Source organism: Peromyscus maniculatus, chromosome 19 (assembly GCF_049852395.1).
Source record: "Peromyscus maniculatus bairdii isolate BWxNUB_F1_BW_parent chromosome 19, HU_Pman_BW_mat_3.1, whole genome shotgun sequence".
Classification (NCBI taxonomy): Eukaryota; Metazoa; Chordata; class Mammalia; order Rodentia; family Cricetidae; genus Peromyscus; species Peromyscus maniculatus.
In genome coordinates, this window is record NC_134870.1 from 54,164,275 (window position 1) to 54,189,602 (window position 25,328).

The 25,328-nt window shown below is 43.1% G+C and overlaps 1 protein-coding gene across 7 annotated transcripts in view; it reads right to left on the bottom strand.

Annotated features, from left to right (window-relative positions):
* The window catches only part of Piezo2 (piezo type mechanosensitive ion channel component 2), a 380,980-nt gene that overhangs the window by 52,798 nt on the left and 302,854 nt on the right, over nucleotides 1-25,328 (bottom strand). For 6 of the 7 annotated variants that reach the window (XR_013046146.1, XM_016003707.3, XM_042263853.2 and 3 more), the window contains 12 exons: nucleotides 21,591-21,767; nucleotides 21,170-21,295; nucleotides 19,701-19,901; nucleotides 18,837-19,041; nucleotides 18,621-18,722; nucleotides 16,923-17,088; nucleotides 14,069-14,312; nucleotides 11,135-11,231; nucleotides 9,953-10,112; nucleotides 6,082-6,171; nucleotides 4,272-4,393; nucleotides 3,121-3,192 (listed from right to left, as the gene is read on the bottom strand). Coding sequence is in view for 6 of the 7 variants with exons in the window: in XM_016003707.3 (XP_015859193.1) it covers nucleotides 3,121-3,192; nucleotides 4,272-4,393; nucleotides 6,082-6,171; nucleotides 9,953-10,112; nucleotides 11,135-11,231; nucleotides 14,069-14,312; nucleotides 16,923-17,088; nucleotides 18,621-18,722; nucleotides 18,837-19,041; nucleotides 19,701-19,901; nucleotides 21,170-21,295; nucleotides 21,591-21,767 (1,762 nt within the window). In the remaining variant the exon portion in view is untranslated. The remainder of the gene's footprint in view (nucleotides 1-3,120; nucleotides 3,193-4,271; nucleotides 4,394-6,081; nucleotides 6,172-9,952; nucleotides 10,113-11,134; nucleotides 11,232-14,068; nucleotides 14,313-16,922; nucleotides 17,089-18,620; nucleotides 18,723-18,836; nucleotides 19,042-19,700; nucleotides 19,902-21,169; nucleotides 21,296-21,590; nucleotides 21,768-25,328) is intronic. The other variant, XM_076555357.1, reaches the window with a different exon arrangement.

The following is a 25,328-nucleotide window of genomic DNA, read 5'->3' on the forward strand; positions in this document are numbered from 1 at the left end:
CAGGCCCAGAGTATTGGGTCCAGGCCTGAGGGAATCAGTGCAATACAACATAAGGTAATAATAAGCAAGAACAAACCAAAGTTACAGCATTACATTTGACAGTGGGGAAGACCATTAAAGTAATGCCTTCACTTAAGCTGAGAGATTTTGCAGGGAAGTTTTGTGGATTCTACATCACATGGTCATTTGGGATAAACACAGGGCATTAGAAGATGGAACATTTTACCCTCATTATAGGCACTAAGATCAACGATAGCTGAAGTTGTATTCAATCATACCTTCTATCACTTTTATTCATATTGTTGAGCCCAAATAATTTTTTAATCTTAAGCATTGATTTTATCATTAATAATATCACCAGTTTATTATGTGAACAAGTGTAACTGGTACATTTGAAAAGATGAAAAATTTTTTTTTCAAGTTTTTTAGTTCATAAAGCATTGTTGAAGCAAAGCTAGAAAGATTGCTTGCTTTAGTGTGTGCTGCTAATGATAATTTAAATAGTTCTTCCACGTACATTAGTGCAGATGGAGATGCTGCCTTCAGGCTGTGTGCAGACACAAATCACAGATGCTGGTGTCACTGATAAATTACTTAGTATGAAACTAACTTTTAGAATCTCACCACTCATGTCCACAGAAACATGGCTCTTCAGATATTTATCAACAAAGCAAGGTTAGGTCCTGACTAAGGTCATATGGAACTGATACAGAGACACTACAGTGGGAAGGAAGGTATCATTGAATAGCAATAATGCAGTCCTGTGTGCGTGCATAGGTTTGGAACTAGCAAATCTGTCACCATAGCTTACGTTGACATCTTTGCTGCTGATCAATGGTATCAACAAGCATCATCATCACTAGACACTGAAACTGCACTCAAACTCAGCATCTCAGAAACTATTTGAAAACCCAGCCCAGTCATTTAACAGATCAGAACAAGGGCTCCTAATAACATTCTTCCAGATCTAAAGATAAGTCCTGGAGCATCAAAGAATAAAAACAGCCAAGGACACATTCTTTCCCTTTTGTTCCTTTCAAACTTGGAAAAGGAAATATGTTACACAGTAGAAACTTAGTACCACAGTCAGAACATGAGTCCAAACCATGTGTTACAGACAGCCCTGCATTATTGCACTGTAACATGTTGTAACAAGGCACATGGAGTTGAATACCAGAAGAATCTGATATAATGAGGGTGAAAATGAATCAGAAAAATCTAAGGCCATCGACCATCAGAGGGAATTAAGTTGTTATCAATGTGTACAGTGATTATCAACGACCATATCCAGTTCTTTTGAAATGATTTAGATGCCAAAAGGGAGAAACCACCACAGCGACTGTAGTGGGAATTTACCCTGCTGAAGGACATTCAATATGATGTGATTTCTGAAATGGATAGGTCACTCTAAACCAGCAAAGGCCCTTTAAAAACAGAAAAGTAGGCATAGTTTACTTGTGACTTGATAGAACAGGCATTCAGTGCTGTTAACATGTTGTTAACCTGACTAATGTGTCAGTGAACCACAGAGGAGCCATACTGGATTTCAACTTTTACCCTTGTCTTTGAACTTGAGCAGAAAAGAAAATGAAATTCTTTGTAACTCCTTCTCTTATTTTTAACCACACTGTTGAAATTCAATATTAAGGATGAAATCTAATTAAATTTAAAGATATTAAGCAAATTTCAATTTTCATGCCATTTAGAAAGTGACTTCTGGAGGGAGAGAGGCCAATTGAAGGTCACTGTGACACTCCTAATTCAGCTGGAAACTGAGATTTCCTTAGTTTTCTAAAAGTTTCTGACTAGCAGGGTTGTTCTCAGCCATGCATGATTTTCTTTGATCAGACGAGTTGTAGTTCTGGATGTACAGTATGAGACAAAAAAGGCTGAAGATACTACACGTTATTTTAAAGGGGCCCCCAACTGGACCAGGCCCTCTGAATGGGTGAGATAGTCGATTGGCTTGATCTGTTTGGGAGGCATCCAGGCAGTGGGACCAGGTCCTGTGCTCATTGGAGTTGGCCATTTGAAACCTGAGGCTTATGCAGGGTCGCTTGGCTCGGCCTGGGAGGAGGGGACTGGACCTGCCTGGACTGAGTCTACCAGGTTGGTCTCAGTCCTTGGGGGAGGCTTTGCCCTGGAGGAGGTGGGAATGGGGGGTAGGCTGGGAAGAAGGGGAGGGGGGGAGGGGGGAGAACAAGGGAATCCGTGATATGTAGAACTGAATTGTATTGTAAAATAAAATAAAATAAAATAATATATATATATATATAATCATTCACTCTTCTACCACATTTAAGGACGAGATTATAGTGGGTCATTCTATTATAAAGCCATTGGCTAGTACCAATCTTTAAAAAAAAAATGAAAAAAAACTAAGCATAACAAATATAGCCAGTGGTATCTGTAACTACACATTCACTTTTATCATTATGAGGGAAATGTAGTTTATGTGGCTAGTAGACTCTGTTTTCCTGGTTGTTTTTTGCTGTTAGTTGGCCACATCTGAGGCTGTTCTGCATTCTGGGCTTGGGTGTTTGGGGTATTATTTGGGGATTGTTGCAGAGACATTTTGAGGTGGGGAGGGGTTAAAGTACAAAGCAAACGTATTTTAGGTTAACCCTCATCTTTGTATTAAACACGCTTCTAAAAACTCTTAAATGCAAATGAAATCAAAGCTCTGGGAAGACATGGAGAGAGACTGGTTGACAGCCATGCCAAGTGCCTAACAAAGAGGGTCACAGACACAGGACACAGCAAGCATCCTTTGGAGTCCTGGGAGGGGACAAAATCATCCTTAAGGGCTTTAAACCACATAGCGGGTAGGAGCAGAACTCTGGGCTGCCGATTTAGATAAACGCACTCCGTTCTTGGCTTGCTGAGGTAATAAAACTCTCTACACCACAACTTTGGCTCTCCTGAGCCAACATGCTAATTTCTCTGTTACATGGGGGGCTAGAGACTCATTAGCACTGCAGTGATCTTACACTCTGACCCCCTATCAAGTCACAAGGGTCAAACCATGCATGGGGCACACAGGTCATGGGGAGCCTGAATTCTGGTCAAGGATATAAGGGTTAGAATTGATGAGATTGGAAGAGGATCAAGAGAACCTACTGGAAGCATGATCAACCCAAGGCCGCCACCACTGCTTTTTTTTGCCCTTGGCTTTCTGTTTGTCTGCTTCTCCTAAAATGAAATATGTCCAGATATTAATTCTCAGGAAGTGAGCACACAAGATTTGAAAACCACGTTTTAAAAACTCAATTGCCAAATCTAGATAAATTGCAAAAAACACATCAGAGGTCAGGAAAAGGAAGTCTACTAACTATAAAAGTACACATGTACTAATAGTCCGCTGCAATGGTAAACACGGAATGTTCTTAACAGTATGTTACATGCTCACATAAACGTACTCAAGTACTAACAGTCCACTGCAATGGTAAACATGCAATGTTCTTAACAGTACGTTACATGCTCACTTTCTTCCTAGGATCTGAGGGCATATGTAAAGAAATATTTAAAAGGAAGTGTTCCTTGTCAACAATGTATCTTACACTGAATTTTTTTCATAAATTAGCATGAGAGAATCATTGCTCATTTTAAAGAACCACTTAGTGGTAAATAAGTCATTTAAATGTACCAAGAACAAGGAATAGGACTTTTCCATTTGATTAGTTTAGTACATGATTGGAAGATAGTTATTGCTAATGAAGAGATTCTAGGAACTGGAAAGAGACCATGCATTATTTTTCTATTCCCTTAAGTAAGAAAACATGCAGGCTCCCACAATAAGACTATTAGAGCTATAATTGGATAAATCTATAATTAAATATAATAAGTTGTATGTTTCACAGTAAATTTCATTGGAATGAGTAACAGCTGAAATTTGAACTATGAATATGTACAAGTGACATGCATGCATATTTAATTTTCATATTAAATTTACAGTAACCAAAGGCAGCATATCTAAAAACTTCTCCCCTAAAGGGAGAAATTAAGCAAAAATCATGTCAATTATTTTCAGGAACATGTCTGTGAACTAAACCAGACTGGGTTCATTGTTCATATCACATTGAAGAGCAGATGCTTGCAAAATCATTCATTCACTAAATATGCACTAAGGGAACAAACATATCCATTCACAATGGGAGAGTGAGCACCATGAGACTCCTAACAGGATGAAAATGAATGGTGTTTTACAGCTCTACCAATAGCATGCTCTTAACAGACAGCAAAGCACTCGAATGGAGGAAAATGCAACATACTTTCGTCATCTTCTTCTGAGAGTTTCTGGATGTCCTGACCTTCCCCTGACTCCTGGGTCAAGCTCAGCATCCTCTCCTTACCCTTTTTGTACTTTTGCTGCCGGGCTTTGATGCGGTCCATCCTAGAAACATGGCAGCATTAGTGATAATAAGAGCGCATGCACAGTTATGCTGTGGTCAGCATTGTGGACTCAAGTTGTTACCCAAATATCTGAATCCATGAGCAAAGTGGTCAGCTTACTTTCAAGTACTTGAGGATTAGGAGATCATTGCTTAGTAGCAAAAAAACCTCATACACGCACGGACGCAAGCACATACGTACGCACGAGTCCATAGTACTCTGTGGTTCATAGATACTGAAGTTAGTAATATGATCAATAGTCATTATGCTAAGGTTTAGCATGAAGTCCTTGATATCTGTTCTTATTTTGTATCATAGCTAGTCTGATCATAGCATATTATAACCAAAGGCTTTACATCATTTTTTATATTTTGTTTATTTTATGTGAATGGGTGTTTTTGTCTCCATGCATGCATGTATGTACACCATGTACATGCCTGGAGACTGCAGAGGCTAGAAAAAGGTAGTGGATTCCTCGGGGCTGGAGTATAGATGGGTGCTGGGAATCTATCCTAGGTCCTCTGGAAGATCAGCCAGTACTCTTAACTATTTAGCCAGCTCTCCTGCCCCAGCTTTGCATTCTTAACCAAATAGGAAGTGTCAGGTCTCACTTAAGGGGAGTGGGAGCCCATTCCAAGTGTGGCCCTGAATTTGTTCTTCCCTGTGTCTGAGCTAGGAAGAATAACAACAGTTGCAGCACACCATGTGCACTGCAATTTGCATATACACCTTTGGTCTTTGTGCCAACACTTCATGCCATGGAATACTCGAATTTACACATGGAAATACCCTTTAAGGGAAGGAAATTAAGAACTGAGATCATGAGGGAATGAAGCCGCTCTTCCAAATTTAGGGGACTTTCCTGGGAGGGTGGGACAGGGCTTCCACTTTCCCTAAAGGTGTCTAGGATTCAAATTCTATGGCTATTATATTCTAAACACTAATACTTAAAATACAGCTGTGTGACAGTCCTTAGAAGTTTCACTGTTAGAAATTTCGTTCCAAGAAAATTCTTTGCAATTGAATTCTTAAATCTCCCGCATCCTGTCTGCCTGTCCCTGTCCCATCTGGATGGGGTGGTAGGAAAAGCATTGAGTCAAATTGGGAAGTGCTAGACAAGCCAGTGCTGCTTCTAGTGACTATGAACCCTGCATGTCAGAGCTCATTCATTCTCCAGAGCATGTTTTAAAGGATGCTTCTGAAGCTGACTCCATATTTCTTTCTTGGATCCAGAAATGCAGTGAACCTACTCCTGGTACTTGGCTCCGAGCCAAGCTTCTTTCACTAGTTTATTAATCCTTCTAAAAGCTCGGGAGGGACAACTCTGTGCCCTAACCGAATGATACCAAATGGAGCTTCAGAGAACTTAAACGTCCAGCTCAGGACTCTGCACAAAACAACTGAATTTGTGGGCAGCTCCCTGCTCCTTTTCAAGATGGTGCCCTTCCCACATCCTGGAGCTCCCATCCTGTTAAACTGCTTTCATCTTCAGTAAGCAGTGTTAGTGCCTGACCTGATGGAGTAATCAACACTCAAAATACAGCCAAGTACCAGGCCTTAGAAATCCCCCTCACTGTGAAAAAGGATGCATTTTTCAGGAGTCTGAAATTCATAAGAGTGAAGACTCGGTTGACTATACTGATACAAACTGGGAAGAAGGCAGAGATCCAGAGTAGAGAGAGTCCTTACTGTCTCTTGAGCTGGTCCATGGACTTTTTCTCTTCCTCAATTCTTGCCTTTACAGCTTTCACAATTGTAGCCTGGAAAAGTTCGGCCCCTCTAAAATAAAATTGGGAACAGAGAACAAATCAGTATTCAGGCAGCTGTTCTCCTTTTCCTGAAAATGATCATTACAGATCAGAGGTCATGGCATCCCTTTTCTGGGGATGACAGAGTTTTCCTGGCTGAAGTCACCCACTCTTTCTGGATGCCCCTTATGAGTGCCTGAACAAGGAAGGAATAGCCCCTTGGGAGTAAGTGGGTTGTCTGCCATTTTGGGAGGCCAGTGGAAAGAAAATGTTTTTTTTTTCAAACACTAAGTGACTTCAGCTCTGTGTCACACAACATTTATCAAGTGACTTTCATTTCTAGTAAAGGAGCTAGCTTCAAGCTTCTAGAGTCCTAGAGCAGTGGTTCTCAGCCTTCCTAATGCTGGGATCATTTAGCACAGTTCATTACGTTATGGTGACTCCCGGCCATAAAATTATTTTTGTTGCTGCTTTGTAAGTGTAAATTTGCCACTGTTATGAATCGTAAATATCTGATGCAAGACAGTCTTAGGCGACTCCTATGAAAAAGTTGTTCAAACCCCAAAGAGTCGTGACCCACAGGTTGAGAACCACTGTCCTAGCGGGCTATTAGTCACAATGCAAGAAGTTGCTCATCTTCTCACACATATCCTTCTACTGTCGTTGTTGTTGTCGTCGTCATCATCATCATCATCATCATCATCATCATTATTTTGCATGACAGGGAGAAGAACACAGTCCTCTTGTAAATGGCATGCTTTGTGCTTGGGGTATAAACAGACATTTCCTGTCCAGATTGCCTAGTCCCAAATAACCGACTCAGAGGCTGAATATGAATGATAAATGCTCAGCCAATAGCTCAGGCTTGTTACTAGCTCTTACACTTACATTACCCCATATTTCTATCTATGCTTTGCCAAATGACTCATGACTTGTTACCTCATTTTTTTTTTGACACATCTTGCTTGTTCAGCAGCTGGCTAGTGTCTCTCTTGACTTCCCAACTCTGCCCTCCCTCTTCCCATCATTCTCAGTTTGGCTTTCCTGTCTAACTTCCTGGTCAGCTATCAGCCTGTCAACTTTTTATTAACCAATAAGAGTAATACATATTCATAGTGTAGAAAAGAATTGTTCTGCAGCATTGAGGTTCCTTCCTTGCCTTGCCTGAAGCCTGAGGAATTTATGCATTTTTCACATTTCTATTGCTACAAGTGTTCTCTCCCTCCCCCTCTCTCCTTCCTCTCTCTCTCTGCATGTGTGTGCTGCACGCATATATTTGTGCAGATGCACTTGCCCATGTGGGTGCATGTGGAGGCCAAAGATTGATATTGATATTTGGATATTTTCCCTAATCATGCTTCCACATTATTTCTTTCTTTTTTTAATGTTTATTTATTTATTATGTATACAGCATGTATGACTGCAGGCCAGAAGAGGGCACCAGATCTCATTACAGATGGTTGTGAGCCACCATGTGGGTGCTGGGAATTGAACTCAGGACCTCTGGAAGAGCAGTCCGTGCTCTTAACCTCTGAACCATCTCTCCAGCCCCCATTATTTCTTTAAAATATTTATTTGAATGTAATTATATGTGGCTTTTATGCATGTCTGTGAATATAGTTGTCTATGAAGGGACAGAGATGCCAGATCCCTCTAGATTTATAGGCAGTTGTGAGTCAATTGACATGAGTACAGGGAATTGAACTTGGGTCCTCTGTAAGAGCAGTATAAGCTTTTAATTATTAGGCCCTCGTTTCTCTAGATCCTTCACATTTATTTTCTCATTGAGACAGGGTCTCTCACTAATGTGAATCTGTCATTTTGGCTAGATTGGATGGACAGCAATGGATGGAGTTCTGCCTTTCTCCAACCTCCAGGGCCAGGGTTACAGGTGCACAATGCCACACCGGCATTTTTAGATGGATGCTGTGGATCTGGACTCAGGTTCTCATGCTTGTGCAGCAAGCACTTAACTCACTGGGCATCTCTCCACCCACAGGCATTCTGACTGCAAACTGACAAATGCACTAAACGCACAAATGACAAAGGCGTCAGGCTCACCCCATGTTTTCCTCTGTACACCCAGTCACCACTGCCCAGGCAGGGTCAAATAGAAATCTTCTATAGTGATGTCATTGGGGCTGTTTCCCTACCCTTCTTTCTTTCCCTAACCCTCTGTTCATTCTTTAGATCGCTTCTTGGAATGGAAGGCAGCCCAACTCATGCATGAAATTGCTAATAGACCCTTGGCTCTCATGGCCTCCCCAATGTTTCCTATACCATATTCACTATTGTCTGAATAACTGTATCATGTTCAAACTCTTATGCCCAAGTCAAGCACTGGGAAGTAGGGTCTTGCAAGATGACTAAGTTAAGAACAGGATGAATGCCTTAGATAAGGCCCAGGAAGGCTCTTATCCTTTCTACCCTGGCTACAGTTTCTCACTAGACATGCAATTTCATGGCATCTCAACCCTTGTCTTCCAGCTTCCAGAATGGTGAGGGATGTATTTATGGTATGTGCAATCTCTGCCATACCTTGCTTTTGTCATGGCAGCCCCCAAAGTCTAAGACAATTATATCCCATTCTGCCATTTCTGAAAATGATGTCCTGGTCAGTAAATAGTAACTATACTCATAAATTGCAGGATTAATATTTAAAGCTAAACAAAGTCACTGTTCATCTATATAATGAGGGTAGAACACTCTACAAGGCTCCTTGAATTTAAGGTAGGGCCCCACCGTGTCCTTTCTCTATGTGACTCCAACCTAGGTGACAAAGCCTGGGATCACATTCATAGAAATGAACTTCCTGGCAGGGGGAGGAGACAAAATCTAGAGAAATTGGTGTCATAATTACCTATGTGTGTATGTATGAACCTCAAGTTCAAAGACAGAAGTTGGCAATTTCCTATGGGACATTAACCTAATGTTCCCAGATAGTGAGCATGATGGATCCTGTGCTATCTGAGCAAGGCTTGCTGCTTCAGACAAACGCATGCATACTCAGCAACTGCCCCTTCCATGCAGTGGCATGCCTGTCAGTGGCCAGTACTCATCATAGTCTTTTCTAAATCTAAAGAGAAGGGCAAAAACTGAGGAAGGATGGAGTCCAAGGAGAAAAATGTGGCGATGTGAAGTTGTCCAGAGAAGAAAATCAAGGGAGGTGTGGAAGAAAGTAAAAGGAGGGAGGAGTAAGGCAGGGTGGGGTAGAGGAAGAGAGAGGTGTTAGGTCCCATGGTCAGCATCTGAGCTTTCTGGGGGAATTACTATACTGCTCTCAGAATGGCTATATTAATGTACATCCTCACTAATAAGTGTGTAAGGGTTCCTTCTTACCACATCCTCACTTGCACTGAGTTTTTGGTTTTTCAATTGTGGGCATTCTCATAGGAGTGGAATGATGCCAAACTGTAATATTCTCATTTGCATTTTGTTGATGAATTGTGATATTAATTGCTAGTTCAGATACTTTTAGGACATTGGTGTATATTCTTTCTTTGCACCCTCCCCCCCCCCTTTTTGCAATGTGGAAGGTCAAATGTGCTCTACCATTGAGTTACATCCCAATCCCCACTCATATGTTTTCTCTTCTGATACATCTACTCAGACCATTTGCCCATTGTGTATGTCATGGTGACAGAGTTTCTTGTTAAAACTCTATCTCAGATGTAAAAGGATGCGTGTCAGGGGCTTTGGGGGAATGATTTTTCTAAAAGTAACCTTAAAATTTCTTTTGGGTTCTCTGAGCAATGTCAGAAAATATTGAGCATTATTACAGGTCAGTTGTTGGTGAAAGTAGTCTGACCCACCTGGATGCCAGGATCTGGGAAGCTTTGATGTCAGCCACAACATGCAGGAAATAATAACTCATGAAGACTCTTCTCTGAAGTAGGAGGAAGGCAAAGCAGATGCTGTCCCAGATGATCCCCGCCTCCCCACTGGGCAGCTTGCATTTGGAGTCATCTTCAGCTGTGGCATTAAAGCAGGGGAAATGAATACCTGTTTGCATCACTGTTGTATGAAGTCTACAGAGCCAGGCTTGGGAAATCCCACAGGCACAAGAGTGGAATTCCAATGGGCTGACTGATTTATGAGCTGAGCCCTTCACAAGCAAAACTTTATGCCTCCAGTCTGGTAACAGCATGAAGGGGCCCCAGTGAGCTGCTGAAACTGTGAGGCACAGGGAAACTCTGAACATTCTTTCTTCAAGGACTCCCCAACAAGGACTATGGAGAAACAATGGCTCAATGGTAGATGAAATGCTCTAATATAGAAAAGTCCTAGCAGGGTCCACTGGCTTGACCATGAACACAGGCTATTCTACTAGCAGGGCACGGCAGCACATTTATACCAAGTAGCAATTTCCAGATAATAGCTCAATCCTCTGCTAAGTACAGCCTGAATTAGAAACCACAGCCAATGAGTGCATTGGATTTAAGTAGCCTTTTGAGCATCATGGAAGCACATAGGTGATAAGACTTGTGATTCTGAGCTAGAGGCAGATGGCAGAAATAGCATTTCCCATTGTCTCTGTGGGGAAGATCATCCCAGATAGCCCAGGACTCTTCCCAGTTGGTTTTCTGAACCGGAAGCCCCCCAAACCCCAGCACCTTGAAGAGAGAAGGTCTGGAAGTCTGAGGTACCCTGAGGACTGACCATTCTAAATGGAGCAACTGCGACCCTGAGAAGGTGGCTGGAATTGTTTTGAATCCCATTGGAAAAAGTGCGTGGAGGCACCTGTACTGCACCACTGTGGCAGGGTGTTGGGGAGCACCTTCTGTGATAAGTAATGCATCAAACAGTATAGCTTCATAGTTTCTCCATCTCAGGGTGGCATTGACTCCTACCTTTATCTCATTTGTGTGTGTGTGTGTGTGTGTGTGTGTGTGTGTGTGTGTGTGTGTGTGTTTCCCTTTAGGTTTTAAGTCAGAACAACATAGCTGCTCTTCCTTTTCCACATTTCTTCTCCCAAAGGGTCCTCTCATACTTACGCATTTTATAGCCTTTCACCGTGCAGGCCAGGCTGAACGCTTGGATCAACCAGCAGCTGTTTCTCACTAATGCACCGATGTATCCACAGGCTCCTATCTGAAAATGAAAGGAGGAAGGCAAACCTCAGGCTCTGAATCCAGAAAACAGGTCTGATGTCTACCAACCCCAATGTGCAAGAATTCACTAGAACCAATGCCAATGATTCCGTAAGGGGCCTGTGGTGTCTAAAACACCAGTCTCCACATCTAATGCATATAGGAATTATTAGCTACACAGAGAACAATGGTAGTTCAGGGGGAATTCCTCTCAGCGGGAATGGAAAGGGTCTCTAGTGTGATGCTTCTGCACTTGGAAGCACTGTTCTTCACAAAGAAAACTGGAGTACTATAGGACATGACCCTTTGGGTATGCACAAAGACAAGGGCTTTGAATTGGGTAGGGGTATTTTCTCAGAGGTCACATGACTCAAACATATACTGATCCCCAGAAGGCCACTCCAGATATAAACTGAAGAAGAGTAGAGTTCTTAGGGCCAGTACAGATGATACATGGCCCTCACCCTCACAGGTCCATCCAACATCCTTGGATTTAACCAACCATGGAGAGAGGATATTTGGTGTGGGGGAGGACCTGTATCAAATCTAGACACACTTTTCACTGTCACTATCCCCTAAACAGTGTAGGAGGGCAATCATTTGTGTATCAGGTACTTGTAGTATGTATTTATAAGTTATCTAGAGAAGATGTAAAACACACAAGAGGATGGGCTCTACACAAACACTGTGCAATACAAGGCAGCTGAGCATCTGAAGGTTTTGGAGTTCATAGAAGTTCTGAAAAAATCCTTAAGAGAAATCAAGAGGTCTATGTGCTTTGAAACCTGTCTGATCAATCCTCTGAATAAAGAAGTCTTTTCTGTTGATTGGCATGTAGTCCTTTCATAGTAACAAATTTCTTACACTGAGTTCCAACTCCGAGCTAGGAAGTGTAAATAAACAGTAACCACTACAGATCAGCACATAAATGCTATTGGGGAAGCTGTGCACATGGCCCAGGATACTCAAAGAGCATCATTCCCCAAAGAGTAGTTATTCAGCTTGGGGTCTGCAGCCCTGACCAGAAATATTTCAACCTAAGCTCTAATCCCATGCCAGAAATTTTTTGTCTTCTTTTCGTCTGAGCAGGAACTGACCTCTGCTTAGTCTCTAGAAACTTTCAATCTGTTTGTTTTGTTTTGTTTGTGTGTTTGTTTGCCTCCCGAAAGTTCTTCCTAAGTTTTCTAAGAAAGATGGTAGACAACCATTTTCTGTTCACCCCCCTCAACATTGTAACCATTGTTACCAATGATTGCATTGTTATTTATAATAAAGGCTATTTTCCTTTACTGAATATGATCATTCAGAACGTTACCTCAAGGGTAATATCTGAGTCCTGCTGAAATCTGGATCTTTAAAATGTAAAACTGCTTAGCAAAGATCTAGTCTACAATGTACATTTGTAGAATGAATAGACTGGTGGACAGATGAATGGATGGATGGATGGATGGATGGATGGATGGATGGATGGATGGATACAGATATGAATGGATAAACTGTCTGATCAATGATGGGTGAGTAGATAGATGGATGGATGGACAGATGGATGGGTAGATGTACTAAGCTGAACAGATGGGTGTAGATGGATGGATACAGGTGTGGATGGCTATATGGGTAAAGAAGACTTTGTAGCCATGCATTTTCCAGGATCAGCCTATTAAGATTTCTCCCCATGAGATCACCTTCAGAGTGAGCCAGCATGCTGCTGTCCTGTCTCACACCCCTGCCACTATTCCCAACATCACACCCCATGAAAATTTGTGTTAGGAAGCTAAAATGCTAAAATAAAGTCAGTTTATTGTCAATAAGAAAACTAATCCTTCAATAGGTTATGCAAAAAATAAATAATTCAGCTATTTATGGCTATACACACTTTCCTAGACCTCTAAACATATTGACCCACATGAAAAAAATCTGTTAAAAGAAACAACCCAGTAGTTGGACATGTGAATGCCTTGTGAGTTCCTCCATAAGAAGGTAGGAAGAGAAGAAGCAGGGACTGTTATAGCACTGTCTCACTAATGCATGACCAGTCACAGCCAGGAGAAGCAGGCACAAGGCTCATTAGCTACAGCCTAGTGGAGAGGCATTAATTCCTCCAGCTTATTACAGCTGTTGATTAAATTCCCTACAGCACTAAATGACTCCAGTGGTAGCCTAATTAATGGGTGCAATGTTAGCGTTCTCTCTGTGTGGTATGAATTATCTGTAACATTAGAGTATAAGTTACACCTGACCTCAGCAAGCAGTATACACTATTCACTCACCCCACATGGTTTCCACCACGTTCTCATCTGGATGTCTACACTCAGAAATAACCTAATGCTGAATTTTCTCTCACATCTTTGGGGCACATAAAATGTTTCTTCATCTAAACACCCTTTCTACCTTATTTCTCACGTGACAGGGAACATCTCAATTCATCTCACATTCCACAATTCTTTCTAGGCAAGAGAGTTCCTTTTTGATGAACATGATAAGACATCTAGTGACCCCAACTCAGTCATAAAAAGGGCTACTTCACAGTAACACTATGAGAGATGGAAGCTTGTTCCTGGGGAAGGATGAGATTTTAAGTAGTAAACCATTTTAGATTTTATTTATTGTATGCATCACCTTTCATCGTGTGACACTGAAATGGGAGAAAGGAATGGAAAAGATTCTGCGTAACACGGCAAAATCAGGAGTGGCAAGCAGGCACTGAAACCTGAACTGGCAGTGTCTTGCCTGGCCTTTTCAAGAGTCACGTGAGAGGCCAAGGCTTTTAGAGAAACACTGAGTGGACTATTTATTCTTACACTGAAACCACAAGTGTGTTATGTAGCGGGAGTCACTTACTGACAGTATATTTTTCATGGTAATCACAAACACGTTGTATGCAATCAGCCAGTCCCAGTAGCGTAGGATGCTCTTGATGGGTTTCAGCAGCAAATCACCCCCAAAGAGCAGGAAATAGAAACAGGCCACCAAGTAACCCATGCAAAATATGCTGATTCTGGTTGTTCCTGTGATGAAGATGATGGTGAGGACAAACCAGAAGAGGTAGCTGAAGATGATCACTTTGGACATGTCCAAGTAAGATCTGGAAAACACACCCCAAGCAATACAAAGGTAATTGTGATGCAAAGAAAATCAAGAACTCCTCCTTAACAGGAGGAAACCTCATATTCAACATTGGACTATCCACCAAAGCATTTTGCAAAAATGTGTGTTGAGGTCTGTGCATACCACTGCCTGCCATGTAGGAAACCCTACATAAGCAGTATTAGACAAATAGGTAAGTTGAGAAAACACCATGTATAAGTATGCTTATCATCATCTCATTTGTGGCTAATTTCTCACAAAATAAGAACATTTTCCAGGCTGGGTGATGGTGGTAGTGCATGCCTTTAACCCCAGCACTCAAGAGACAGAGGCAGGTGAATATCTGGGAGTTTGAGGCCAGCCTGGTCTACATAGTGAGTTCTAGGACAGCCAGGACTGTTAAACAGAGAAACCCTGTCTGGAAAACTCCCTTCCCCACGAAAAGAACATTTTATGCCTACTACTTGAATATTTAAAATTCTCTTTGTCTTTCTATGGGTGGCATGAATAATTATATGGCAAAATAACACTCCAAGATATAGGTGCCTCCTGCCAAGCAAGAAAGTTAGCAATGGGTTACTTTCAAGGAAGTAGAAATTTATATTATCACATTGCAAAAGATACATGCTACATACAAAGATTTCACTAGAAGTAAAAACAACTCTTCCTCATAGATGGAAGAATAATTCTCATGTTCTCTGGATGTTGCTGGGTCGATGCAGGGCTCTTTGGGGCATTGTCCATCCGCAGTGGCTTTAGCGATGAAAAGTGAGACTGAAGTATGGGGCCCAAATTTTTTCTACAATAATGAGTAGCTGTGGCAGCTCCCAGAGCCTGGTCATTCTGCAGGCAGGAAGTGGTACAGCAGCTGCCAGTGCTCACCCCTGCCTGACCACAGCTCCTCTGAGGGCTTGCTCCGGAAGCTTTTCCTTTTGGGTTTTAGGAAAAAGCTCAGAGAAGAAATTCTGGATTCGCTCTTTGTTCAATGGGCTGCAATTCTGCAGGAGGTTAATAAACAATCTCCATAAAGCATGCTCTGTCCTTGGCCTTGCCAGAAGTACTGGGAAACAAGATGTGTCTTAATGTATTGCTTTTAAGAGTAAAACAGAAAAAAATACTATATTTTTTTCTGCAATTATAATTATAACCCTTCTTTAATTTTCTAAAGAAAGCAGGAGAGCCATGCTTGAGATGAGCAAATCTGCTGGTTTCTTACAGATACGGTAGAATGTGACAGTTTGTGCCCCTCCAGAGGTGGCTGGACATGTCACTCTTTGGTACGGCTCAATATTAGTAAAGCATTTGGAATGGAGTCTGGTGCCCAAAACGACTAGTTAATGGAAGCTAGTTAAGTTATGCATGTACTATACAGACTCAGGACTATGCAAGTGGGAAACGTGAACAAAAATGAAAACAGAACTCAGTTAGAAGGGCCTTTGCCCCTTTATGCTTGCACTTTAGAAAAGCAGACAAGACAGGTTCTTAAAATGACAGTGCCAGGGAGTTGGTGATGGCATGTCACTGTTCTCTGGAGCCGGAAGTTGGGATGCCCCGCACAGGTGCCCTGTGTACTCTCTCTGTGCAGCTTGTCTGCCTCTGCCCACATCTTCCCAGCAATGGGAGAGGGCAGACGCTAACCCATGAGCCCCAGAGGCTGGAGGGCCAGGCCTAGCCAGATCCCACAGCACCGCTGTTAGGTTGCTACACCATGGCTGGGTGAGTCTACAAGGCTGTCCAGGATGAGGACAGCTGGAGAGCCTGACACCAGGCAGGCCTCTGGATGAAACCAAGTCTGGAAAACCCAAGATACAGAAAGAATGCACCACCAGAGACTGAGCTGGGCTTATGTCAAAGCTCCCAAGGAGAAGCTAAGGAAGGCAAGGCTGAGTGTCACCTGACTGGGAAGGAGGAGGAGGGGGGCAGACAGAGAGCTGTAACGGGAACCCACACAGGGCTCAGGGAGACAGGACATAAGGACAGACCCACACAGGCCAGCTCGGGGGACTGCACTCTTTAGGCTCCTGAACACACAGGTGAGGAAGGGGAAAGACAGGGTGGGGGGGTCAAGGGACAGGGTGAGAGGTGATGAAGATAAAAATGAGGAGGGGCGGTGAGCAGGGGCGGGGATAAGGAGGGGGGTCCATTAGGAGGGACAGGGGTGATAAAGACAAGAGATGAGGAGGTGCTGAGGAGGGGCAAGGATGAGGAAGGCCAGCAGGGATGAGAGAGACTGGAGATAAAAAGAGAGAAGTAGTAAATAAGAGAGGTGGGGAGAGAGAGGGCAGATGAGGGGTCAAGAAGATGGAGAGAATAAAGGAGGGAGAGGGGTAAGAAGATGGATAGAGAAGGAGGAGGAGAGAAGGCAGATGAGGACTGGAGAGTGTTCTCGCTGGAGAGCTGCCTGCTGGTTTGGTCGGCCTAAGGCAGTTTCTGTTGAAAAAGAGACTGGGTCCATACAAGGCATTCTGCAGGGACAAGAGGGACGCAAGGCTGCAACTCGGTGGTTGATCTGCTTCCCTAGTGCTACTCTGACAAAACCACAGTCAAGGGGCCATCTGAAAGACATTGCACACAAAGCTCACCCACAAAGAGGCGAGGCTGCCGTTACCTGCAATGAATGAAATCCGGTACAGGGTTATGCTGGCTGAATGAGGCTGCATCGAGGTTCATGCAAATCTCCACATTGTCCCCGGCCATGATGCGCACCGCTGCCTTGTTTTCATCCTCAAAGATCTGTCGTTGCAAGGAGGCACACAGGAGCAGCATGAAGTCATCTGGCAAGACAGAAGCAGCCACTCCTCAGGTTCTAAAAGGCCACACACAGTCACCACAATGCATGTGTGAATCTTAAGTCCTAAGTGGGCTGGGTCCCCAGAAAGCATACTAGCGTCTAAGGTTGGGACCAAGCCCCCATTATTTCCTGATGCCAGCAGGGAGACAGCAGAGGGAGCATGACGTCTGGAGGGCTGGCAATGGTGGCATCTGGATGCTGTCATGTCAAAATGCTAGGTGCCTGCCTCCATGAGTCTTGGGGCGTGGTGCGTTTTCACCTACCTGTAGCACAGATCTTAAAAGGTCTTATTAATAAAAACAAACCTGGAGCCAGATATTGGGGTGAATGCTGGAAGATCAGAGAAGCAGAACAAGCCACAGCTTCCTCACCTTGCCAATTCCTCAGCTGATCTCGTTTCCTCAGACTGGAAGCCTCTGTGTCCTCATCCAAATGAATCTCAGCTGAACTGTGCTGCTCAAAAGCCTAAAAGCTGAACCAACCTAGTTCCTGGTCCTCATGCCTTAAATACCTTTCTGCTTCCTGCCATTACTTCCTGGGATTAAAGGCTCTTGTTACCACGCCTGGCTGTTTCCAGTGTGGCTTAGAACTCACAGAGATCCAGACGGATCTCTGCCTCTGGAATGCTAGGATTAAAGGCGTGTGAGTGCCACCATTTTGTAGCCTCTATATCTAGTGGCTGTTCTGTTCTCTGACCCCAGATAAGTTTATTAGGGTACACAATATTTTGGGGAACACAATATCACCACACTTACCAGTGCTGAGGAAGCCACAGGAACACTGGCTCATCCTTTCACAAGAGCTAGATATAGGCATTTCTGTTCTTGACTCTCAGCAGTCCCTCTGCATTAGTAACCAGACTTTTCTCAGAGCTCACACTGAGGATAATCAAGAGCAGGTGGCAAAGGAAATAGACAGCTCATAAAAGAACATGGACCTGGCCTTGAGCTGTCCAGAACAAACCTCCTTGTCAGGTCTCTGGGCTGCTCCCAAGGCAGAGGTGGCTTCCTTGTTGTTAAAAAAATCCACACTGGATCTTCTACAGTAGGGCAGTCACTGTGGAATTCTCCAAAGCACTGCAACTCCTTAGTGTTTTGGAACTACTGCTCCAACCCTCCGTTTCCGGTTGTCCTGGAAGGCCTTGCATGCAGCGCTCTCCTGTGACTGTCACCTGTGGGGTCCCCATTGCTGCCACAGCCCTGTCTCTCATTTTGGTCTTCCTGCCATGGTGGCTGGAAATGGAGTCAGCTTGTAAAGCTCCCTCTCTAGTCTGTCTTTGAAAGGGAGAGGTGTTGGGAAGAGAATGAATTACTTCAGGGTTGATTTATTCACTTTGCAAATGGAAGTGAGCAAGTAGAAGCTATTGGTGACTTAACATATTAGTACACGAGACAAGCACCACCCACTTAGGAAGTTCAGTGGAGGAACTAAAGGCGACGTCTAACACATGAATAAAAATGAACAAATATAAGCCCAGATACCTACATCCTATGGTCCCACAGCCGAAAGACTTACAGACAAGAAACACAGGGTTGGGGCGCACAATGAAATCTGGGAAGTACAGCCACTTGATGATGTTATCATTGAAGTTGGCACCCTTGAATCTCCATGGGTAATCTGCAAGGGGCAGGGATGAACAGGCACAATCAATTCCCTGGTGCATCTCCGCCTTCTCAGTCGGCCACTGGCGATGGCTGTGCTAACAGCAGATTCTCTAGGCAGAGTGCTCACCTCTGCAGGGGGCAGGCGGGATGCCAATGCAGACGAAGTACTGGAAGGTGATGATACAAGCCAGGAAACAGCAGTACTTGGGCCAGACCTCAGCGATGGCTTTTCTTCTGCGTCGATACAAGACACCAATCAGCCAACAGGCATGAACCATGGCATAGAAATCCATTCGCTGTCCAATTACATTCACTGACATTAGGAAACAGGTCTGTATAAGGACGGTTAAGAGATAAGAAAGATTGGGTTTATCAGAAAGGAAAGTGACATCAGAGACCAGTACTTCTCAGTCTATCTGCACAGGTCCCTGAGGACACTGTTGAGTGTCTTTTATCATAAAAATAGAAATGCTGTATGGTTACTGCTGAGACACCTGACTGTGCCTTTCCTAGTACCTGCTTCAACAGGGGCAAGGGTGACAGCTATGATGTCCTCGTGAAAATATCACCATTGCAAATTCGTTCCATGAATTCCGTTATAGATTACTATTAATAGAATTTCACTATTCCACTCACTTTATTACTATCCTGTCATCACCATTTCAGGCCACAAGAGTTCCCCTCACACTTTACATGTTCAAAATGCACACCAAGAACAAAACTCTATTCTATTCTTAATAAGAAATTGAGATGATAGTACAGATGTGTTTAGATGGCTCGGGACACCTAGGGACCATGCACACTGCTATGGAGTAGGGTACTGGCTCCTGGCCTTTGAAAACTCCAACTTAAGCTAAGCTGACCAATCAGCTTCAGTGGCTTTGTGAATTGTGAATGGGGACATGTAACGAACCTTCAGTGACCAACCAGCCCAAAGAAACTATTTAAATTTTCATGAGAAGAAATCAAACACACGAATAAGAAAACTCACCTCTAGGCCAAACTTGTAGAAGAAGTAGTTTATAAAATATTTGGCACAATTGATAAGTCCATCATCTAGATGTAACCTTGTGATATCATGAAAGATAGTCTTGGACACTGGAGCGGTCAGGTTGTTTCGGCCTCGATAGTACTCCTGATGGCGATAAATGGTGACTTCAAAGGCCAAAATTGCCAACATCAGGAGGTTATTCTACAAACAGAAAGCAAAAAAGCACATCTATGTATCCTAAGGGCCTTGTGATTTGGTACTTCTGAGCAACTATAGTAAATCACTGTATTTAATTCTAGATGTCTAAAAAGCAATGTTATATTAGATCTCACCTGTACTCAATGTAGTATTGAGTCTATTTATCTGTCTTATTTGCTGAGGATCGGCCTTCATTGTGGAGATGGGGCTAACTGCTGTGGCAACAGAATCCAGCCTGCCTGGGTATAAGACTGCGGTTGCTTTTTCTACTTTCTTGGTAAGTACATGCCACATGCCAAGGGGGCAGCACCCAGAGCCTAGAGGGCTGTCTTTTGTTGTTTGCAACCCTTAAATGCAAAGTAGCACAAGGATATCTGGGAAAGTCACTGAGCTGGGAGACAGCATGCCAGTTAGATAGTGAACTTAACACCTGAGAAGCAAGCTCATGATGGAAAAGTCCTAATCCTAACAATAGTCAGGACAAGAGAGTTGACATATGGAGACGGGCGGCAGAGACCATCTCTCAGACTTTCCAAATATCATTTTTTTTTGACAGCTGCTTGGACAGTAACTATTATAGAAGACCTAGAAATTACAGAAAGGTATGTTTAGTACATTGAAAACTCTCAGGAGCTGAGTGCAAAGATTTCATCGTTAAGTGTCTTGTCAGCAATTAGGACAATGATTAAGGTTGCTTGAATTATTCACCAAAGTAAAATGTATAAGAATGAACAAGAATCTAAATGGTTTTGTTTTCACTAAGTCTCTATGGTTATTTTCAATCAAAATATGCTGTATTATTTTATATTATAAATATGTATTCTTTATTAAACATTCAAGAAATAAAAATTAATAACAAATATTTCTTAATAATTGTTGTTATGCCTTCTTCTCAGAAATATTCACTATTGACAATCTGATAGATTTTTATTTAGTGTTTTTCTTTGTGTCCAGAAAAGGTAACACTGTGAACAGTGTTACAAATTTTCCTTTTTCAAACATTTAACAATATCCTTTGGACTCCCTTCTGTTTACACTTTAACAGTTACATGAGGAGCTAGTGAAGTTATTGGTGTATTTTAGTGAACCAAGGTCAGGCTGCTAAGTCAATTTCTCTTCAGCACAATATAATACTGATTGTAATATCTAGTCATTTTAGATGTCACCTAAGAAGACCAAGTTACCATTGGAGGGGCTAATAAGCATCTCATGGTGGAAGATTACAAACTATAGCTGTGCTGAGGCCCAGATGAGGCACAACAAAGCCTTACCCTCAGGTAGACGAGCAAAGGGGAGGACTTCCTCAGGCCGACCCACTCGGTGGGATCAACAGGGGCACTGTAGAGAAGAGACTTGTTCAACTCATTCAGGGGTATGTTGGTTTGATTTTCATTGGGCTAAAAAGAAGAGAAAGTGGGGTGACAACAGCTTGTGAGATTGATGGTGTTCGGAGTGCTCCCCTTCAGCTTTGATCAGAGGGAGCTCTGTGGGGTAGGGAGGTGAGGACCCATTTCAAGTGGGGAGGAGTCTCACGTTAAGAGCAGTTTTAGGTCCATTAAGGGGCCAGAACAGATCTAATGTGGGTGAGGTGACTTAAGCTGAACAGAATGCTCTTGGTGTGCAGACTCCCCCAAATATCTCCCCTGATCCTCTTAAGGTCACTGAGGAAGGACCCCCGACTTTGAGGCTCACCAAGGAGCAGTTGACAGAAAAGTTCTCAGGCTTAATGGTTTGCAGCTGGTACAACATTTTGCAGACGATGATCACACATGTCCAGACAGTGCAGACACTAGAAGCCACGCGGCGGAGTTTGGCATATGGCAGAGCAAATGCCCAAGAAATCAAAAATACATAGTTGAACAGAGACACCTGAAAACACAAAATCAGAAATGGGGACAAAGATACATGGCATGGTACGACATTCACAAGACAGGACAATGTGATTCCAGTTCAGCAAAAGTTGGCCGAGTCTTTATGTATAAGGGCACTGTCTTAGGTGCTAGGCATTCCAAGCATATAGAGGTGCTGCGGTCCTGAAGATTCTCTATCTCATAAGGCAGACAGACATACAATCGGGTAGCATCAATATAATATAATAGCAGCTAAGTTATAGATGTGTCTGGGCTCCTAAAAAGCATCCTGAAGGGTCCTCAGCCCAAAGAGGGGATTGACAAAAATCTAACACAGGCTGTGAAGATGCAAAGCACACTCAAGGTCAAGGATACAGAAGCAAAGGATGAAGGCATGAGAGAGCATGGTGAGGCTAGGCCATTGGACAACGGGAAATTTTAGGGCTAGTCAGAGATGAGGATGGAGATGCAGCAAATCAAGGATGGAGTAAGCTGCAAGTCAAGCTTTGACTTGTCCCTTTTGAACCATGAAATAGCACATGAACTCACTCTGCTGGAAATGAGCCTTAAGTCAGAGGGTTTTAAGGGAAGATTTGCAACATATTGAGATAAGTACCACAGAAGTAAGGGGGCGGGGGTAAAATGTAAGGGCTAGGCTAGAGGCCAGAGCCCAGACCTACGGGAGCTGCAGAAGTGTGGAGTTAGGGATTCCATGGTTGCACGGAAGCATGTGGTTCTGTGATCGGCTAAAAAATACCTGTACTGGATTGGAGTAGGAAGTAAAATTAGCTTGACTTGGTGGCCAACTAGTTTGACCATGGTAGGTTAAGTGGAGAAAGTATGAGACATGACACGAAGTTATTTTGGGAAGTCTGAATGGGTGAAGTATCACTGTGGAGATTTGAAATACCAATAATGTGCTGAGTTAAGGGCAAGGCCGATGAGTTCATCTTGACTGTCAGCTATGGGCTGCACATGTACTTATCAAGCAGACAGATGTCCCCGGGTCTAGCCAGTCTCCATAGCTCACGGTTTCTTGAAGAATACAGAAGCACCATTGTCTTATTCAGCCATGAAACATATTAATTTTGATATTCTCGCAGGGCTACTAATACTTCCAATACTTGTGGATGAAAATTACAGCATGTGCTCACTATAACACTGACTATGCACCAGGCACCCAGCTCTGGCTTTAAAAAAATGAAAAATGAGAAAACGTGAACAGTGATAAACAGCATGTACACAGTGTGTTGCTTGCTACTCTTCTCCTTACCTGATTATCACTACTGAAGGCAAAGGCTGTCTCTGAGAACGTGGTGCTGCAATGGTAAGGTACAAAAAGATGCTGCCCTAAATTAACTAAGGAAGAAAGAGATGCTGTTCACAGGAGCATTCAGTAACCCAGAAAGTTCTTGGACACAAACTGAATGTGGTGTTTTATCAAAATGCTTTTACCTATGAATTGACTCTTCTCCCTTAGCCAAAGGTAGGGTCAATTTGAATGTTACAAAGCAAATTGTATTAAAGGTATTTACTACAAAGTAAGCCTCATATTTCTTTTCTTACAATTTATAAGGCTCTTGGTATAAAAGCAGTACACGTATTTTGCACAGAACTTTTCATTTTCTAAGCAGTAGGCAAAGATAGTAAGTCTTGATTCCTAACCAGGTTCAAGGTAACAAAAGTCCTGAGGACAGGAACATTGCCCTCAGGGAGCGTGTAGAAAACACTCAGTGCATAAATGTCCCCGACAAAGCCATACAACAAGCATGCTGCCTGGGTGAGCCGTGCGGTGAAGGGGGCTCTTGTCTTAGCCTAACTCCTGGGGAGAAAGATGGCTCCGCTGCCAGCAATCTGAGCTGAGAACAGAAGTATCTAAACAGGCGTGAGGTGAGCAGGGGAATTGCAGGCACAAGGCCTTATAGATGAGGGAAACATGGGCTGCATTCCCGGAGAAGCAAGCGATCTAATAAGACGCATATGTGTTTTGAACCCCGAATCTCCCAGACAGGCCAGGAATGGCACTCCTAAAGTGGTCTGGGCCACATTTTGAGGTTCTTACTCCATGTGAGTATAAGAATAAGAGATATCCATGACAACATTTTAGGTAGAGAGGTCTGATATGATCCCATTCACACCCTGGGAAGAATGTCAAGTTGCAACAAAGCTGAGTGAAAAGCTGCGTATCTCTTAGTTATCTAAAGGGAGCGATGATGTGGGCAATGAGTTGAGTTCTAGGGCTCACTGGCAGGAGTTCTTTGGGGGCACACAAGGAGTGAGGTTATGTACTACCCATCAACGAAAGTAGTTGGTTGCAAACAGATCAATGCTCATCATTTGTGGATGTAGATGGGCAGTCACTGGGCTTCAGGAGCATATACATTTACCCTCCAGGTGGGGGATAGGCAGAGTAGGTTGTATACAGGGCCTACAGCCAAAGGGGGACACAGGGAAGAGACAGAGAAGGGGAAGGGCCAGGAGAGAGGGCAAGATGTGCATCACAGGACATGGTCACCAGTGCCTGGCGAAGGAGGACAGGGGTGAGGAGTCTTTCCAGGGAAGATATTTTTATTGTTATAATCTCACAAATAGGGAAACGGGTTCATCATGTTGAGCTACTTCTTTCAACACCAAGTTGGCGCAAGTACCATGCACCTCACTCCAAACTCCTGTTCTCCTGCAGCATCATGGTCTAAGGAGGCTGTGAACTCGCCATCTCCTTGAGCACAAGAGTCTAACGGAGTGTTCCCCTAAAATGAATCCATGTTACATATGTGTGTACGTGCCAGCGAGTGTAGTTAGAGGGCAGCAAACTAGAAGGAGACCAGTGAGATAGGAAAAAAGGAGCTTTAAGGAGGGGTTGAGGAGGGACTAGAGTATGTGCGACATGAACATAGAAGGGATAATACTGGGAGAGAATGGTACAATGGGAATGGAGGCCAGGGACATATGAGGAGAAATGGGGTTTGGGAGAGCTGTCAAAATATGTATGAAAATGCCATAAGGAAACTTGCTTTTTTGTATGCTAATTAAGAAAAATATATAAAAATCAATAATAATAAAAAAATAAAATATTTGGTCTGCAAACAAGCCAGATGAAGCGAAATTTCCAGAGAAACACTGCTCATCCCTGTGTGTAACAAGATTCTGATTATCCAGGGACAGGGGGCAAGAATTTGATACCATAATGTCCTCTGCACAAAGCCCATCCTCCGTTGGTCTTATGTGCCAAGCAGCTTTGCTTGGAGTGTCGTGGTTGAACTCTTTAAATAAGTTTTAGGCAGTAGGTTTTTGACCTGGGTTTAAGGGTAAAGATTCTGAATTGTAACCATCTGAGAAAAGCCATCCAGGAAAATTAGAGGTCTGCGAAAAATGACTCATCCTTGGATGATGTCATGTGTAGAAGTATTCAAAAACTATTTGATGAATAAATTGAAGGAAAGGTCGTTTCTCCACAGCGAACATGAAGGAGCTGTTGACAGAATGATGATCCCTTTCTTTCCCAAGAAGTAAGACAGAAGTATAAATCAAGTGTACTGTCAATGTCATACCTTATAGAGCCAGCAAGTGAAATGAACTC